The sequence below is a fragment of the Cygnus olor genome, chromosome 2 (assembly GCF_009769625.2).
Source record: "Cygnus olor isolate bCygOlo1 chromosome 2, bCygOlo1.pri.v2, whole genome shotgun sequence".
Taxonomy (NCBI): domain Eukaryota; kingdom Metazoa; phylum Chordata; class Aves; order Anseriformes; family Anatidae; genus Cygnus; species Cygnus olor.
In genome coordinates, this window is record NC_049170.1 from 521099 (window position 1) to 539905 (window position 18807).

The 18807-nt window shown below is 68.2% G+C and overlaps 1 protein-coding gene across 1 annotated transcript; it reads right to left on the reverse strand.

The window, feature by feature from the left end:
• Positions 1-65: 65 nt before the first annotated feature.
• On the reverse strand, positions 66-2995 carry AOC1 (amine oxidase copper containing 1). The gene is made up of 4 exons (XM_040549290.1): positions 1327-2995; positions 867-1155; positions 539-671; positions 66-432 (listed from the first exon to the last, which is right to left on the reverse strand). Exons 1-4 carry the CDS (start codon positions 2867-2869, stop codon positions 157-159), a joined length of 2241 nt encoding a protein of 746 aa, XP_040405224.1. The 5' UTR covers positions 2870-2995; the 3' UTR covers positions 66-156.
• Between the last annotated feature and the right edge of the window lie 15812 nt (positions 2996-18807).

Here is an 18807-nt window from a genome sequence, read left to right on the forward strand (position 1 = left end):
GAACGCAGGCGTCGTTAAACATTGCGACAGCCGGCGGAGGGGCCCGCAGCCAGGCAGAGACGGGGCCGGAGGCGGTGGCACAGCTTTTATTGAGCCCGAGGGGCTGGGGTCCCCAAGGTCCCCGGGGTCCCTGCCCCCTCCCGCGCCCCGCGGCGCTCACTCCGGCCAGTATGTGCCATTGTAGGTGAAGGGCCCCGGCGCAACGCAGGGGCCGGGGCTGTCGGGCGTCCAGCGTTGCACCTCCACGCGCGAGAAGGTCTGGTCCAGCGGGCGGACGATGACGGGGCTGAGCGAGGCCACCGACGGGTCCTCGTCGAAGAAGTTGAAGGGGCGCAGGAAGAAGCCGACGGCGTTGCCAGGGGTGGCCGTGTTGGGGACGTCCTCGGCATGCGGGATGTGCAGGAAGCCGACGGTCACCCAGGCCACCAGGTCCTGCGAGGAGGGGACCGTGGCCGTCAGAGGGCCACATGCATTGGGGACACCCAGAGCCATCCATGCTCCATCCTGCCCCTGTCCCCAGCCCCGCTGTCCCCATCACCTGGTCCTCGATGCTCTCGTTGTCGCGGATGAAGCCCTCGAAGTTGACCAGGGACTCCCAGGGGTCGTTCTGGGTGTAGAGGCTGCTGCTGACGGCTTCGTTCTCGTGGTGCCGTGTCACGGCCAGGTGGTACCTGTAGGGACAGGGACAGGGACAGGGACAGGGAGGGGATCAGCCCTACCATTGAGCACGGGGACCCTGCAGAGCCACAAGCATGCATGCCACAGGCCTGCAGGACGCCTCTCCCCCCCCCCTCCCTCCCCCCCCCCCGGCTCCCCTGGATGCACCAGGGAGTGCCCGCTGCCGAGAGCCCCATCCGGAGCCCCACCTGCCCCAGGAGATGCCCTTCTCCTCCCTCCAGCCACGGGGCAGCACGCGCCCGGCATGGGAGCTGTGCTGGATGCGGTAGCTGCGCGCGTGGCCCCAGTGGTTGCGCTGGCGAGGGTTGGAGAAGAGCAGGTAGCGGGGCAGCGCCTGGCCCAGCGGGAAGGCGGCCTGGCGCTCGCTGCGGCGCGGCTGCCGGTGCAGCCAGGGCTGCACCACGCGTGCGTCGGGGCTCCAGGGGTTGGAGATGTTCTCGAAGCTCAAGTCCATCGTCTCAAAGCTGTTGCCAGTGCCTGCAAGCGGAGAGGCTGTGAGCCGCAGGTAATCCAGAATCACCCTGGGGACCGCAGCAGCAGCAGGGACATGGCCCCGACCCCCCCCCCCCAGTTCCGTGCCACCCCCAAGCCTCCTCCAGCAGCTGCTGGCACAGGGTCCAGCCCCAGGGGGTCAGCAGGGGGCTGCACCTGCGATGTCCAGGTCCACCTTGTAGTGCACCAGGTGGGTGTGCAGGTTGCCCAGGACGTGGCTCTGGACGCGGCTGCCGTAGCGCTGGCCCTGCGGCGTGTAGAAGGTGGCATGGATGAAGCCGGTGGCATGGACCTTGGCCTCCATCACGCCGTTGGGGTAGAGGAGGAAGTCCCAGATGTAGTCGTAGTTGTAGACGGTGGAGGTTGTGCGCAGCACCAGCGCGTGTCCCTCCAGCCCGGCGTAGAAGTGGTACCCGCCCTGGAAGTTGCTGTTGAAGTGCCGCCGGAGCGGGACGCCCGTGGGCAGCTCGAAGATGCAGACGGCGCGGGCGAAGCGCACCGGCCCATCGGCGTCGTAGAGGTGGTGCACGTCCAGGTACGTGGCCACCTCGGGGCAGTCGATGCCGGGGGCCAGCTCGTAGGTGACGGAGCCCATGCCCCAGCCGGCGTCGATGTACTTGGTCTGCATGGCGGCCGGCGTGTTGCCGCCGTAGAAGGCGATGGCCTCCTGCACGCTCACCTCGTAGGCCACGCGCTCCTTGTTGAAGCGCAGGTCGAAGAGCTGGAGGCCGGAGGAGGAGCGCAGGCGGAAGGCCAGGCTCCAGCCCCCGTACTCCAGCCGGTTCCCCCGCAGCCGGTAGCGCCGGCCCTGGGGCTCGCACACCTTGGCCCCGTGCACGTCGGTGGGGGTGCCGGTGGTGAAGCGCCCGCGCGGCACGTAGGTGGAGAAGAGGAGCTGGGACGCGTGGTCGGACAGCCGTGCCACAGCCACCTGCCCCTGCTCGTAGCGCTCGGCCAGCTCCTGCGGGCTGGAGAAGTACTGCCCGTTGTACCAGAGGCGCTGGACGGCCCAGCGGTGTGGATCGGGGTCCCGGTGGTCAATGAGGATCTCCAGCCCCACGGGGTGCAGGAAGTAGCCCTCCACGAAGCGCTGCAGCATGAACCAGCTGCGGCGCTCGCCGGACGCCAGCCCACGGGGCGCGATGTCCGAGAAGGTGAGGCAGCGGTCAGTGCAGTTGTGGTACCAGAAGCCGGTGGCATCGCGCAGCAGCCGGTACAGCGGCTCCGTTGCCTGCACAAGAGTGCGGTGCAGCAGCTCGTACTCCAGCTGCGTCATGGGCCGGGCAGCGAAGGGGATGGTGCGCCTGCCCTTGAAGCGCAGGGGCTGGTAGGAGCTGGGCCGCGGCAGGGGCCCCACGGCGAATTCGGTGACGTTGGGCTCTGCCTGACCCCCAAAGAAGACGACGGCTCGAGCCTGGCGCCGGGGCGCGGGGCCGCCCTCATCCAGGTGGCGCAGGGCCAGCCACTTCTTGGGGGGCAGCAGCTCCACCAGGAAGAGCGTGTTCTGCGCCAGGGTGCCCCCCCGGCTCGGGGACAGCCCCAGCTCCGGGCGGCCCATCAGGAAGTCCCGCACCGCACGCAGCTCCGCAGGCGTCAGGTCGGCGAAGATGGAGGCCCTGTCTGGCAGCGGCGCGGTGGGGTCAGTGCCGGCCGCGATGCCCAGCGCGGCCAGCGCCCAGGCAAGCCGGAGCGGCCACATCCTTCCTGGGGACCTGTGGAGGGACAGGGCAGTGAGCAGCAGGACTGGCCCTGCCCTGCGGAGATGCCGCGCTGGGATGTCAGTGCCGGAGCTCAGCCCCTTCCCTCAAGCAGCCTGCCCCGGGCTGAACCCCGCTGGCTCAGCCCATGCCTCATGCTGCGCCCCGGGCAGGGGGACCGGCTACTCCCCTCCCTACACCTCGGCCCCACCCATGGGTGCCCTCTCCCCGCACACGAAACCTGGCGTGGGCTCTGCACAGCAAAGGCCGCCTCGTCCTGCCCCACAGCACCGCGGCGAGGCCGGCAGCGCCGCACCGCACCGCGCAGACGCTCCCATTGCTGAGCAGAGAGCGCTTCACAGCACCGGGCAGTGGGCCCTGCGGGAGCAAAGTCCCCGGCACGCCCGGTACAAGCGGTGTCCAGCTCGTGCCCGTGCCAAGTGGCCCCTTCCATCAACACCTAGCCCAGGGGGCCCAGGGAGCGGGGAGCACGGCGGGCACGGTGCCCCCAGGACGTGAGGCCCCTGCTGCCAGCCCAGCCGGGGTCGGTGTTGGTGAGAGCTGCGGGGCAGGCAGGGAGCCAAGGAACAGCGGGAGGGGGCCCGGGGGGCTTCACCCCCCCATCCCGTGCAGCTCCTGTGCCTGGGGTTCCAGGGGAGGAGGGCATACAGTGACACCCCGAACAGCCACAGCAGCAGCAACATGCCCAGCACGGGGGGGCTGCACAGCCCCAGCGCTCCCGGCTGGGGGCTCGGGGGGGGTCCCTGAAAGCAGCGGCTTGAGCCTGGGGGGGGCGCTGGGAATCACCCCCCCGGTAGGCACGGGGACAGCGAGCGCTGCGCGGCTCCTTCCGTGGGGCTCCTCTGGCGCTCCGAAACACAGGAACAGCAGGCACGGGGCTGCGGGGGCTGACCCCGAGCCCCCCGGCCCGGGTCCGAGCCCCCCCGGACCCCCCCTCCCTGGCGGAGCGCCCGGCCCCGGCAGCCCCCTTCGTGCGCCCTCCACTCACCTCGCGTGGGGAGCGCGGCGCCACCCGGGCTCTCTGCCCCGGCCCGGCCGTGCCGCGGGGCGCTGACCCCCCCCGGCTCCTCCGCCCCCCCCTCCGCATTGCACGGGCCGGGGGCCAGATCCTGCCCCCGCTGCCTCCCCCCGGGGTCAAGGCCGGGAGCGGGCTCCGCATCCCCGGTGCCGAGCGGGGACGGGCACGGGGCACGGCCGCTGCCTCCCCTCCCTCGCCCCGCCACGAGTGGGGACGCCCCACGGTGCCCCCCCAGCACCCTCCACGGGGGGCCCCGACCCCGGCTGCCCCCCCCCGCCGCCTCCCGCACCTGCGCGCTCGCCGCCGCTCGCCGCCGCGCTCCGCTCCGCGCCGCCACGCCCCCGCGGGGGGGGGCCGGGGAGGGGCCCCGGGCTCCGGGGCAGCACCCCAGGGTGGGGGTCCCATGCTGCGGACCCCCCCCTTCCTCCCCAGTTGGTGCGGGAGCGCGCGGAGCCGTCGTGTGCGTCGTCCCCCCTTCCCTTGTCCCCTTTCCCACTTCCCATCCCAGCACATCCCACGCGTGGGGCTCCGCGCCCGGCCCCCCCGCGGGTTAATGAACACCCGTGGCCGTCCGGTCGTTCCCCCCCCCACGCCCTCCGCGTTCTGGGGGCTCTGCTCTTTATGGCCTCGCTGCGATCAAACTCCAGGGACGAGGCGAGATAACAGCCAGGGCAGGCTCGGGAGAGTCCCACTCGTGCCCGTGGCTACATCCTGGGCACGGGGGGGCGGCGGGGGGGGGCGTGGGAGCGCCGGAGGGGCTCCCCCGTCTCCCCGTGCCATAAACGTGGATGCGCATTGGATGCTCCCACCCCAAAAACCACGCGGAGCGGCTGCGGCTTCCACTTTATCCTCTGTGATGGGTACCCCCCACCCCCCCGCGTGGATCCCCGCAGCTCCGTCCCGCGTGGGAAGCAGCGGGGGGGTGGGGGGAGGTTGGTTCTTCAGAAATAGTCGCGGTCCTCGCCCCGTCCTGCCGGGCCCCCCCGGTGCGCCAGGAAGGTCTCCATGCGGGCAGGCTGCGGATCGAGCCGTCATGCACCGTGGGAGCATCCCAGGGGGGATCTCGTGCCCCCCCCCCCCCCACGCACACACTCACCAGGGGGGGCTCGGGAGGCTCGGCCTCGGGGGTCCCGCAGGGCTGCACCCGGGGCAGGCTGAGCCCCCGCGCCGGGAACTGCAGGGCCCCCAGGTCCGGCAGCGGGGAGGGCGGTGACGGGGGGGGGCGCCGGGCTCCCCTGGGGGGGGGGAACGGGAGGGGGGCTGAGCTCTGGGGGTAAGGGGGGGTCTGCGGGTGGGAGTGCGAGTGGGGGAGCCTCGCCGCATCCCTCTCCCCACGCAGAGCCAGGGCAGGGGCGGCAGCGCGGGGCTGGGGGGGGCCGTACCCGCTGAGCAGCAGCAGCAGCAGCAGCAGCAGCAGCAGGGCCCCCCCGCAGCAGGACACCAGCACCAGCGCCAGCAGGAGGGCTGCAGGGTGGGGGGGGCAGGGCCGGGGTCGGGGTGGGGATTAGGATCGGGGTCGGGGTCGGGGTTGGAGTTGGAATCGGGGTCGGGGTCGAAATCGGGGTCAGGGTCAGGATCGCGATCGGGGTTGGGGTCAGGGTTGGGGTCGGGGTCGGGGTCGGGGTCGGGATGGGGGTTGGGATTGGGGTCGGGATTGGGGTCGGGGTTGGGGTCGGGGTCGGGGTCGGGACCAGGACCGGGGTCGCGCCCCGTGCCGGTGCCAGCCCCGTGCCGCACTCACGCTCCTCGCACTCGAAGCCGCCGAAGCCGAAGGGGCACCTGCGGGGAGCGGGTGTGAGGGTGGGCGGCGGGGCTGGGGGCTCGGGGCTGGGGGCCTGGGGGGCCCGGGGGGGGCCGGGTGGGGCCGCACTCACTTCTCGCAAGCGTCGTCTCTCAGCCGTGACCCGGGGCGGCAGGCTGGGGACAGAGCGCGGGCCGTGCAGCCCCGGAGGGGGGGGGACGTGGGGCTTCAGACCCCCGAGGGACCGGACCCTCCCCTCCCGCGGGGCCACGACCCCCCCTTGGGGCCGGCCCCCGCCCCACGGGCTGCGACCCCCACCCTCAGACCTCCCCCACCCCGTCAGCACCCCCATGGAGCCCTCCCGCTGCCCCCCACCGGGCCAGAAACCCAAACCCCGTCCCAACCCCCCCGTGGGGCCGCAGCCCCCGGCCCGCCCCGGCCCCCCCCGGCCCCCCCGGCTCCCACCGGTGCAGGCGCGGTCCATGGGGTGGGCGCTGCGGAAGCCCGGGTGGCAGGCGCAGAGGGCGAGCCCCTCCTGGGGCAGGCACACGGTGGACACGGGGTCGCAGGGCTGCAGCTCGCACAGGCTCAGGCCTGGGGAGGGAGAGGGCGAGGGTCAGGAAGCGGCATCCCCCCCCCCCAACCCCCCCCCAGTCCCAGGCAGGGGTCCCACGCACTGCTGTAGGCGACCACGTCCCGCAGCAGCCGGCAGCCGGGGTCGCGGGGCTGGCAGCGCGCCTGGAAGCTCGCCACGGCCTCCTCCACGTGCCGGGCCGTCACCGAGGAGAGCACCGAGAAGCTGTGCAGCACCGTCACCCCCGCCGCCCCCGGCCTGCGGGGCGCCCACCGTGTCACCCGGGCACCGGGGGGCGGCGGGGGGCGGCGGGCAGGACCCCCGGCACTCACCGCGGCTCCAGGAGGGACGAGGCCACGTAGGCGTCCAGGGAGCCCAGGATGCGCTGGAACTGCGGCGGGGGCTCGGCTGGGCGCTGGGGGAGGGCCCCATCCCGCCGAGCCCCCGAGCCCCCCGAGCCCCTCACTCACCAGCCGGGGCAGATCCGCCTCCAGCACGGGGCTCACGGCCACGGCTTTGGGGTCCCGCGGCGTCAGGCGCCCCGGGAACGTCCTGGCTTCGGGGGGCTCGGGTCAGGGCAGCCGGAGAGGGCCCCACTCGGCCCTGCGGGCACCAGACCCCCACCCCTCATGGGGTTCCCACCCCAGTGGGGTCCCCGTGTGAGTGCCCCCCGCTGGCACGCAGCCCCTGGGGGTCCCGTCCCCTACCTGGCACGCAGCCGCGGTCGGCGCTGGGGGTGAAGCCGGGCTCGCAGCGGCACGTGGCACCGCCCGGGTGCTCCACGCAGCTGCTCCACGGGGGACAGGGGCGGCCGGGCCCGCAGCTGGGCTCGGCTGTGGGTGTGAAACCAGCTGAGCCCCGTGGCACGGACCCCAACAAGCCCCACGTCCCGCAGTGAGCCCCGTGTCCCCATGGGCACAGACCCTGCTGAGCCTGGTGTCCCAAGGGGAACAGACCCCCCCCCGATACCAGTGTCCCGTAAGCACAGACCCCCGATCCCGCTGTCCCCATGGGCACAGACCCCTCTGATCCTTCTGTCCCCATAAGCACAGACCCCGGTGTCCCATGGGCATGGACATTTGTGACCCCGGTGTCCCCATGGGCACAGACCCCTGATCCCGCTGTCCAATGGGCACAGTCCCCTGTGCACCCCCCCCCCCCCCCCCAGCACAGTCCCAACGTGTCCTGGCCGTGCCGCAGCGGGGCCCGATGCCGTGCGCTCCGGGTCTGTCCCGGTCCGTGCCGGGGGTGCCGGGGGTGCCGCCGGGGTCCTTACCTGCCCCCCCCATCCCGAGCCGGCGGCAGAGGAGGGGGAGGACGGGGAGGAGGAGGAGGAGGAGGAGGAGGGGGAGGAAGAGGCGGCTTCCCCCGCGCATCGTGCCCAGGCCCCGCTCGGCTCCCGGTTAATGATTGCCGGGCGGCGGGGGGGGGCCGGGCCCTGCGGGCAGCGCTGACACGGCCCGACCTGGCCGGTCCTTGTGTCCCTGTCCTGTCCTGTCCTGTCCTGTCCTGTCCCTGTCCCTGTGTCCCTGTGTCCCTGTCTCGTCCCTGTCCCTGTCCCTGTCCCTGTCCTGTCCCTGTCCCGTCCCTGTCCCTGTCCTGTCCCTGTCCCTGTCCTGTCCCTGTCCCTGTCCCTGTCCTGTCCCTGTCCCATCCCTGTCCCTGTCCCTGTCCCATGCCTGTCCCGTCCGTCTCGTCCCTGTCTCATCCCTGTCCCTGTCCCTGTCCCTGTCCCTGTCCCTGTCACTGTTCCTGTCCCTGTCCCAGTCCCATCCCTGTCCCTGTCCCATCCCTGTCCCATCCCTGTCTCATCCCAGTCCCATCCATGTCCCGTCCCTGTCCTGTCCCTGTCCCTGTCCCTGTCCCTGTCCCTGTCCCTGTCCCATCCCTGTCCCGTCCGTCTCGTCCCTGTCTCATCCCTGTCCCTATCCCTGTCCCTGTCCCATCCCTGTCCCAGTCCCATCCCTGTCCCATCCCTGTCTCATCCCAGTCCCATCCCTGTCCCGTCCCTGTCACTGTCCTGTCCCTGTCCCTGTCCCTGTCCCTCTCCCAGTCCCATCCCTGTCCCAGTCCCATCCCTGTCCCATCCCAGTCCCGTCCCTGTCCCGTCCCTGTTCCTGTCCTGTCTCTGTCCCGTCCCTGTCCCTGTCCCTGTCCCTGTCCCTGTCCCTGTCCCTGGCCCTGGCCCTGTCCCTGTCCCTCTCCCAGTCCCATCCCTGTCCCGTCCCTGTCCCTGTCCCTGTCCCTGTCCCTGTCCCTGTCCCTGTCCCTGTCCCTGTCCCTGTCCCCGTCCCTGTCCCTCTCCCAGTCCCATCCCTCTCCCAGTCCCATCCCTGTCCCAGTCCCATCCCTGTCCCCATCTCCGTCCCGTACCCGTCCCCATCCCCACCGCCGGGGATGTTCCGGGCTCTGGGCGCTGGCGGGGCCTGGGGCTGGAGCTGGGGGTCCCCAGGGGGCGAGGACAGCAGCAGGTGGGGGCGGGGCTGTGCTGAGCTGTGCGGGGCGGGGCGGTGCCGTGCGGTGCTGAGCCGTGCCCCAGCATCCTCCCCCGTCGCCATGGCAACGCCGCGCCCTGCCCCTCCCGTCGCCGTGGCAACGCCTCCCCGCCCCGCCGCACCTGCCGGCGGTTCCCATAGCAACGCCTCCCTTCGGCCCCGCCTCCCGCCCGGCGTGGCTACGCCCCCGTCACCATAGCAACCCCCGGCACCGTAGCAACCTGCGGGGTCCGGGAGGCCGCCGCTCTATGGTCCGCGGCTAGAGCGGCTGCGGCGCCATGGCAACGCGGCCTGCCCGGGAGGACCGCGCGGCCTGCAGGCCTGGCCCGGCCCCGGTGTGCGGTGGTCACCGGGGTCACCGGGACTACTGGGCTTACCGGGGCTACTGGGCTTACCGGGGTCACCGGGGTCACTGGGGCTACCAGGGTGACCGGGGCTGCTGGGGTCACCGGGGCTACCGGGGTGACTGGGGTCACTGGGGCTACTGGGGCTAGTGGTGTCACCGGGGCTACTGGTGCTACCAGGGTCACTGGGGCTACTGGGGCTAGTGGTGTCACCGGGGCTACTGGTGCTACCAGGGTCACTGGGGCTACTGGGGCTAGTGGTGTCACCGGGGCTACTGGTGCTATCAGGGTCACTGGGGCTACCGGGGCTACCAAGGCTACTGTGGTGACCGGGGCTAATGGGGTTACCGGGGTCACTGGGACACTGGGGCTAGCACGGTCACCAGGGCTACCGGGGTCACCAGGGCTACTGGGGCTACCGGGGCTACCGGGCTGACCGGGGCTACTGGGGTCGCCCGGGCAACTGGGGCTACCGGGCTTACCGGGGATACCGGGGTGACCAGGACTACGGGGGCTGCCGGGGTCACCAGGACTACCGGGGCTCTACCGGTGTTCCCCCGGTGCGCCCCCAGAAGGCAGGAGCCTTTGCAATTGCAGCTTCTGCGGAGCTGAGTCTGCTGGCTGCCAGGTGATGAGCTCAGACTCGGCGGGGATTTGGAAAACCGTTCTGGCTTTGAAAGAAAAAAATCCTGTTTCTATAAAAGGAAACCACCTGAGGATGTCTGGCATCAAAGGAGCCTTTGAAGAAAACCCTTACGAGCGGGTGTTTATCGATTTCGCAGCGGGTTAGGTTATCAGCTGAGCGCAGAGCACGGCACCGGCAGAGAACGGCGGCGGGGACTGGGGGCCGGCGCTGCCGACGCCTCCTCTTGCCCCGAAGAGCGACAAAAGGCGAGCGAGGGAAGGGCTGGGCTGCGTGGGCAAGCGCCACGGGCCGGTGGAGCCAGGAGGCAGGGGGGCCTTTGTCCTGCTCGTTTCGTGCTGCCCACCAGGAGCTCGCCCTGCCGCCGGTGCTGCTGCGCCCTGCACGACTCCCAGGGCACCCGCCCGTGGGAGCTGTTCTGTGCCTTGTCACGGGACGTCCCGCCAGGGAAGAGAGGGGAGCGTTTGCCACTGTGCCATATTGGTCACTAACGAGCACGGCAACGTCCTCGTCATCGTGGTAAAGTGAATGGAATGGACGCCCCTCGCTGCGCTCTGCTGAGGTGGCAGCCGGTCTCGGAGGTGGCAGCCAGTGGCCTGGTGGTGCAGGAGTTGGAGAGAGCCTCTGGAGAGCCCGAGAGAGATGTGGCCATGGGGACAGCACGGTTCCCCTGCAGGAGGAGGAGGCAGTAACCCCCCAGCCTCGGAAAGGCCGTCCCTTCCCAAAGGAGGAGGCTGCAGACACCCAAAAGCAGCTGCTGGCGGTACTGCAGAGGTGCTGCGGACACCCCTCTGGTGCTGGGTGAGGTGAGCCTTGCTCACCCGTGCTCCCTTCTCTGCCTCTGTCAGCCCGCAGCGAGGCTTTCCTCCGAACACCTCGCCCTCCTCTTGACCCCGCGTTTTGAAATGTTTTCCTGCTTACCTCATCTGGCAGCCCCGTGAGCAGCGCCGGGGCGGCAGCGCGCAGGCAGGGCCCGGCTGCTCGTGACTCAGCACAGCTCCATCATCCGCGTGCCTTCTGCCCCACGCTGCAGCGCTCCAGGCAGCTCCCTGCGGGGAAGCCCCCCGTCCCCATCCCCATCCCCATCCCATCCCATCCCATCCCACCCCATCCCATCCCATCCCTTTGCATCGCCCCCTGCTCAGGCACTGGGTGAGCGCGGTGCTGAGCGGTGCTGCGGGGACTGCATCTCCTGCTCTCCCTCTCTCCGGTGTCTCCTAACGCCTGCCGTGGGCTCTGACCCCTTCTCTCATGCCTGCAGCCTCTCCCCGGGGGTCAGGCCCCCACTTTCACACCGTGACGTTTCAGACCAGGCGTCTGCACGGCTCTGTGCCGCTCTGCTTCCCCCCCTGCGCGGGGAAAGGTGCCCCGAGGAGCTCAGGGCACGGGGCTGGGTGGCGATTTGATGCAGCTTGTGCAAAGCAAACACGGGGCTTTGGACACGTCTGGAAAGTTTCACGTCCGTTACAACAGCCCGGCTGTGTTTCTCGTGAGACCGTTTGCTCTGGGATTTCGCAGCGGAAGACCTGCTTCTGGCTTCTGACAAACTGTTTACAGTCACCTCCCTCCAAAATTAACGAGGTTTCCTGGAAGCCTTGTACCTGCCAAGCAGCAGGCACGGGAGCGTTTCAAAGGTTGAAGGACGACCCAGAGACGATGTCAGGGACTTTCTTCTGACGGAAGGGGACAGCGTGCCGTAGCCTGCCGTGAGGATCAGCAGACGTGCCAGTGGCTCCTGGCGGCACCGGGACCTGCGACAGAAGAGGGAAATATTTGGTTTACCAGGGCTTCGAGAAAGAAATGCCCTGGGCTTGAAGGGGCTGAACAAGGGAGAGGGTTGAAGCTGAAGGACCTGTGGCTGAAACCACACGCAGGAAACGGGAGCAGGCGGCCCCCACGTGCAGACCTTGCCTCATCTCGCCGGCAGAGGGTTGCGCGTCCGTGCCCGGTTGTTCCCGAGCCGTTGCTGTATCGTCCCCAGACCCGAGCGGCTGCGCTTTGCTCCTGCTCTGCGTGGAACGGGCTTGGTTCTCCTCCGCCTTCAGCGCCTGCCTCGTACGCCAGGTGCTCCTGCAGCAGGGAGGCGTGAGGCTGAGCTTTACCCTGTCCTCTTAAACGTGTCCTTTGGGGACGATCCCTCCTGCCTATGTCGCTGTGGTTCTGCTCTTCTCCTCCTCCTCCTCCTCCTCCTCCTCCTCCTCCGGAGGCATCACGTTGCTCCAGCTGGTGCTCGCACAGCAGATGCAGTTTTTTCCCACATTTCATAACTGCAGTCAAAAAGCTCCTAATCACAACAACAACAAAGTGTGTGACGGCCCTGTAATTCTCTCATCCCTTCCACCAGCTGTTTCTTTCTTTTAAGAGAAAAATCTTCCACCGCTCAGGTCTTTAATGAGCTGATGCTGCTTTTTGGGGCCCTGGGGCAGTGTTCCACCAAAGGGACGCTTCCTTTTAAGGCAGAGAGGGCTGCTTCTGAAAGAGCAGCTCCTAAATCACCCGAGCTGAGCAGAGCCCTCCCCGTTGGAGGACACGCGCCGGGCGCATTTCACGGCCGCGTTCCTTTCCACGCGAGTGCGGTTCTCGCCTGGCGGCCGTCAGCCCTCGGGTGCGGCGGGGGCTGCTGTGCCTCCCCTCCTTGGAGTCTTCTCCGGTGTGACCAAGTCGTCAGGGGCTCCTTCCTTCACGCTATCCAAGCGTTTTGCTTTCTGCCCCCCCCCCCCCCAGACTTCGCAGCCTCCAGAGCCGTCCCCTTGACTTTCCCACGGGCCCTTGTCGCACGACGTGTCTGCGCGCTGGGGGTGCTGCGGATGCTGCCCGCGAGCTGTCCCCGTCCTGCTCCGAGCGAGGTGCAGCACCACGAGGTGCCCTTTGTTCCTGCATCGGTACCCGCTAATGAAATCTGTTCTTCCGGGGAGAGCTAATTACGCAAAGGTTAATTGAGGTGTCTCCAGCGTGGGAGTCGGGGAAGCGTGATCTTTGGCCAAAAATACCCCACAAAGGTTTCTGCAACAACCGAGAGGTTCTTCCTTCCATTGATCTATTTTGGTGGCTGGCTGTGACATTGTCCTGTCCTCCTCCTTCTCTTCACCGGTTCCCAGGGGCGGTGGGCACGAGGCCGTGCTCCTGTGCGAGATGTGGTGTCCCCTGTCCCGGGGGAGGCTTTGGGGACCCAGGGCCTCGCCATCCGCTGTCTTCCTGCCCGAGTGCAGGGAGGAGGAGACCTTGCCAGGGCTGTGTCCTGACCCTGGCCACACCAACACAACCTGAACGAGCAAAAAAAAAAACTCCACAGGAGTGACTTTGGGGTGATCAGGAGGCTATTGTTTTTTAATTTGTTGTTTGATTCGGAAATTGAGGGGCTTTTGTGGTGGGAAGTGGTGGGGGAGCTTTCCCAGGGTGAGGTTGGTCAGGCGGAGCGGTGCCGGTGCCTCCAGCACCCTGAGTGCGGCTCCTCCTGCCCCGTCCCTGTCCCCATCCCCATCCCACGGCTCCCTGCCGGCGGGGTCCCACGCATGCCCCCATCCTCCCATGGCTCACACGGGAAACAGGAACAGAGGCCACGTTCTTGGTGGGCCCTGGGGCGGCTTCAAAGGGATGGAGTCCTGCTGCGGGGCGCGCGGGGTCCTGCCGTGGGGTGCGCTGCGCCCAGCCTCACCCAGCCTTCGGTGCTCAGCGGCACCAAGTGACCTCGGTAACTTACAGCGCTAGGAGGGCGTAGACCCAGAACTGTGCCCTTGACGTTACTGGGAGGGTGATGGACACTTTTCACCGCCTCAATTTCTGCCGGCCCTTCCAGCCCTGGTCCCGCTGCAGAGAGATAATTGGGAAGCTGTCTCCCGGCCTCCTGTATTCATCTGGAGTAGCAGAGAAGGAAGAAAAGGATTTTCAGGCGTTTCGTGCTTTTTGTTGGCGTCAGAGCCCAGATGAGTCCCGAGATGGGAGCGAGTCCGGGGGGCCGGGCGCTCGGTGCGCCGAGGTTTGGGCGAGCTGCGGCGCGGGGCCCGGCTGCCGCGGCCACGTGCAGGCGGCGCACGTGGGGGCACGGCCGCGCAGCCCACAACTAGGGCATCCCAAAGCAGCCCCTGCGGTCACCTGCCTGTGCCAGGCTCGGAGGTGACACAGAAACGGGCGAGAGGGGAGGTATCTGTGTAGTAACTGGCACTGATCATCCGCACTGAGCGCTCCGGCGGAGCACGGCACCGACATAACCGCTCCTCAAGGTGGAACAGGTCCTTGAGAGCCCGGGGGTCTCGTGTCTGCCTGCAGGCTCCCTGCGCGGCCCTGCCTCAGCGCTGGCCTGGAAAGGCTCCGCCAGCAGCACTGCGCCGCTCGGCGCGGGCTCTCCCTGCTCCAACTGCCCCAGTTTCCCCCGAAACTTTCTCACCCCGCCTCGCGGTTCTGGAGCACGGGGTCAGGAGCAGATGGGGCGACAGGAGGCTGCCTGCGGGGCGGGGGGGCTGCTCCTGCCCGATGATACCCTGCGAAGGGCTGCAATATGTCTCTGTGCTTGGTGCAACGTTTCTGGCTGCTGGCCTTTCAGTTCTGCATACCCCAGCGTGCCGAAGCAGCCTGGCTGGCTTGCCAGAAACCAGGAAAAATAAAAATCCCCACTTTGTGCCCGTGGGAAGCTGGTGTGCCGACGCGTGCAGGTGAATGCTGACGGCACAGGTCGTGGTTTGTAGGAACGGCGCTTGCAGAAGGGGGTGCAGCACATCTGTCAGCCGTCAAGAAAATCATTCTTCCCTGGAAAGCGAAGCGTGGGGGCAGCCGGTGCGCAAGTAGGGCAGCATATGGACCAGTGACACCCCAGGGGGCACGGAGCCGTTCCCCACGCGATGGAGAAGCTCGCTGCCTCCCTGGGCACGGCGCTGCCGCTGGCCGGGGGCTGCCCTGCGTGTGGCGAGCGGTGCTGGTCCTGAATCCTGCCCTCCCGGGGCACAGGGGGGAAGGTGCCTGCTGGTATGTGCCTGTCCCTGCACCACGAGGCCGCCCGTGCCCAGCGCCCTGCCAGCAACGGGGCGAGCGGCACAGAGCTGTGCGCTGCGGGGACCTTGGTGGCACCAGGGCCGGGCTGGTGACTGTCCCCTGTGGGCGATGGGGCCCTGGGTGTGGGAGCAGACGGGGCAATTTGTCCCGGCCTGATGTGAGCCAATGGGGACATCTCCAGGGTGCTGGGGAAGGGGCTTGTCACAAGGAAACCCCGGGAACAAACAGGGATCGCGGCACCTCTGCCTGCGCCAGCGCCCAGAGCTCCCCAGCGCGGCTCTGTGAGCCCAGCCCCACCAGCTCCGGCATCTGTGGCACTGCTGGCACGGGCACGGCGCGGGTTTGTGCACGGGACTGGCCCAGCACGGGCAGGAGGGCCGCTGGCACCGCAGGGACACGCTGCTCCTGAGTTTGTGTTTTGGTGCCAGCCTGTGCCCGTGGCTCGTGCCCGGCCGAGGCCACCTGCCCTTGGCCGTGAGCCCACAGCGAGGTTTAATCGGAGCCGGCGTTGGGCCCTGCCGCATCAGCCGGCACCTGGGTGTCACTGGGTGGCTCTGGGTGGCACTGCATGGTGCAGGGTGTCACCGCGCGGCACCGGGTGTCACCGCAGGGCACAGCCCAGCCCCAGCCATGCAGCCCATGCCCACGCTGCTGCCGCCTCCCAAGCCCCGCGGTGCTGCCGGGTGGGCGCAGCGGGGGGGGACTTCTCGTGCCTAAGCACAGCAGCAGCAGTTCGGTATTCAGCAGGGGCGCTTCAGCTGTCTGCAAAATTTCCGTTCTCTTTGGCAACAAAAGTAAAGGGAAAGGCATTCTCCGTGCTTTTGGAGCCTCTGGCAGGATCTCACCCCCTGCGCTCGTGGCCCCGTCTCTCCCTGTGCATGTCCTGTGCCCGCGGCAGCCACGCAGCGCTGCTGGGCAGGGGGAGAGGAGGGGGCGCGGGACGTGTCCGGGCTGAGGTCCCCAGCCATGGGTGCGGGACGTGTCCCTGTGTCCCATGTGGCATCCTGGGGGCTGCAGCCTGCAAGGAGCAGCTCTTGGCTCCCTGTGCCAGGAAAATCCTTCGCTTCGCGCCTCCCGCGCGCCGAGGGGAGGTGATTTCCCGGCACGGGGGTGTTGGCGGCTTCCCCATCTGCTGGGCTCCATCTCCGCCTTCTCTCCGTGCTGGGGATTTCACCGCGGTCCTGGTGCCCGAGGAGTCCGGCTCCAGCTCTGCAGTGCCCTGGGTGCTGCTGCAGGGCCGGGCTCCGTGCAGCCCCCGCTGCTCCCGGGGGGGCTGCCGCTTTCTGGGCTGTCCCGGGCGCGGAGCAGAGCGAGGGGCGCAGCGGGGTGCAGGGTGCGTGCATTTAAGGCTCTGCAGATTTTGGGGCCGGGGGGAGCTGGTGGTGGGAATGGCAGAGACGTGAAGGGAAAGGGCTGCGGTCTAAAAACTCGCCGTGCCTAACGTTATGTAACCAGGCAGACCTTCGTCGTCACTACCTTTCAGCTGTTCTTCTCGGCAGGCAGCCCAGCACCACACAGCTGCTCGCTCACTGCCCCACAGTGGGATGGGAAAACCTTGCGGGTTGAGGTAAAGGCAGTTTAACTGGTAAAGCAACAGCTGCTTGCAAGCAAAGCAAACCGAGGAATTCCTTCCCTGCTTCCCATCAGCAGGCAGGTGTTCGGCCACGTCCAGGAAAGCAGGGCTCATCGTGCGTTACGGTTTCTTGGGAAGACAAACGCCATCACTCTGAAAGTCCCCCACTCATCCTTCTTTGCCCCAGCTTTTATTGCGTGATGCCATGTGGTATGGGCCGTCCCTTTGGGTCAGCTCTCCCAGCTGTGTCCCCCCCCAGGTCCTGGTGCACCCCTCGCCTGCCCACCAGCAAGGCAGCATGAGAAGAAAAGTCCTTGGCTCTATGGGGGGACGGGGGCCGCCGCAAGCAAATGTCGGTCACCGACACCCTCCTGGGGAGGGGACATCGTGCTGGGTGCAGGGGCTCTGAGCCCTGCTGAGGCTTCCCCTGCACCCGGGGCTGTGCGGTGCAGGATACGGGCGCTGCCCACGTCCTGCCCTGGGGACAGGAGCGTCAGCAGCACCCCGAGGACCGGGGGCCTGGGGTCAGTCTCTGCATGGGTGCATGTGGCAGAGACGTGTTGGTGCAAAGCGTGCTCACCTCTGAGGCTTGGGTTTTCTCCCCCCTGACCTCAGGTTTGGGTGCCCAGCCCTGCTCGCAGAACGGCCGGCACAGGCTGTACGGGGACACGGCGGTGCCAGCCCTGCCACAGCCGCCCTTGTGCTCCTCTCCCCTAATGTCACGGCCTCCCCGGCCTTAAAACACAAACAGCACTTCTGTTAGGCGTCTGCCAACCAGAGTTGTGATTCTGGGGACTGGTTTAACTCGGTGCCTGGAGTATCCGGACGGGCATTGCCCGGGGTGAGGAGTCGCTGGGAGCACCGCATGCGGCGCGGTTCGGCTCGGTGCGGTACCGCCAGCCCTGCGCATGCCATCTCCCCCCCGCGTGCTTGTTGATGCATGAGCTGTGCGGGAGGGAGCGCAGCCCGCTGTCTCCTACCCAGCCGCTTTTAACTGAGCCCTGTGCAGTTTCTCTCGGCTTTCATCCTGCAGTTTCCCTCGGCTTTCATCCCAGCGCACGCAGCTGTGCACATCCCCGTTCCCACCCGTGCCGCCAGCCCCCTGCGGGGCTGCCTCCCCCCGTGCCTCCTGCAGGAGAAGGCTCCGTGTCTGCTCTGCCCACGCGTTCCTGCGCTCTGCCCACATTTCCTCACCACCCCAACGCCACCCCCGTGTCGGGGGCTCTGCAGCCCTGCACGGCCAGGACCTGTTGGGCACCCGCTGCAGCCTGCGCCCCGCTGCTCCGGGTCCTTGGTGCCCTGCGGAAACTTTCCTGCCCTCCCCAGGAACCTCACGCGCTCATTTTCCTCTCACTGCGGCTCCGTGTACCTCCCGGGCAACATTTTTAGACGTTTGCCCTACTTGCGAAAGATGATTTATTTTCTTGTCGGGTGACACCTGCCGGGGCAGGCGCGCAGCTTCCCATTCTGCTCTGCCGCTGCAGCCCAGTCCCCACCCGATGGGGGTCCGGGAGGGGGCGCGAGGGCGAGGACCCCCCTGGTTCCTAGGGGTGCGTTGGGCTCTGTGCTGCCTTCTCTGCCGATTGTGCCGCCAACGCTAAAGGGGACCGGGAGCCCAGTGGCACGGGGTAACGCCGCCCTCTGCTCCAGCCTTCGTGAGGGTCGGGTCCCTGCAGCCCCCTCTGGATGCTGCTGCCCACCCTGTGTCGGGACCACGGCTCCCAGCAGGGCTGCACCCCCTGAGCTCCGGGGCTGAGCTGCCGTGCAAGGTGGGCACCCCAATAATCGTGTGACCCCATATCAGATACCCCAATAACCCTGCATCCCAATAATCAGGCACACCAATAAGCCAGTACCCCAGTAATCAGACACCCCCAATAATGAGGCACCCCCAATAACCAGGCACCTCAATAACTCAGTACCTCAATAATTGGGCACCCCAATAATCAAGCACCCCAATAACCCAGCACCCAAAAAACCCCAGTATCCCAATAATCAGGCACCTCAGTAACTGGGCACCTAAATAACTCAAGCACCCTGATAAACACATCCCAATAACCCCGCACCCCAATAATGGGGCATCCCAATAACCCAGAAGCCCGATAACCATGGTTCCCAATATCCGGGCAACCCAAAAACTGTGCACCCCAGTAACCTGGCATCACGATAACCTGCACACTGTGAATAAACTAGGCATAGCCCCGCAGCCCAATAACTGTGTACCCCCAGTAACCCAGACACCCCCAGTAATTGGACACCTCAAAACCTCACCAGCGCAGCACTGCGGTGCCGGGGGGAGCCCACCCTGCGGTGTCGGGACGCGGACACGGCCCCCCCGGGGGCAGGGGGCTCCCGGCTCCGTGCGGGGGCTGTGCCCCTGTCCCTCAGCCCCGTGGTGCAGCAGCCGCGTGCCTCAGTTTCCCTGTCTGCAAGCGGGGACGGTGCTGCCGGTGCTGCCGGGGCTGCGTGGGGAAGCGCCCAGGGGGGGCTGCCCGCTCCGGGCCCGGAGCTGGGGGCGCGGGGGGCTCCCGGACAGGGCTGCGGG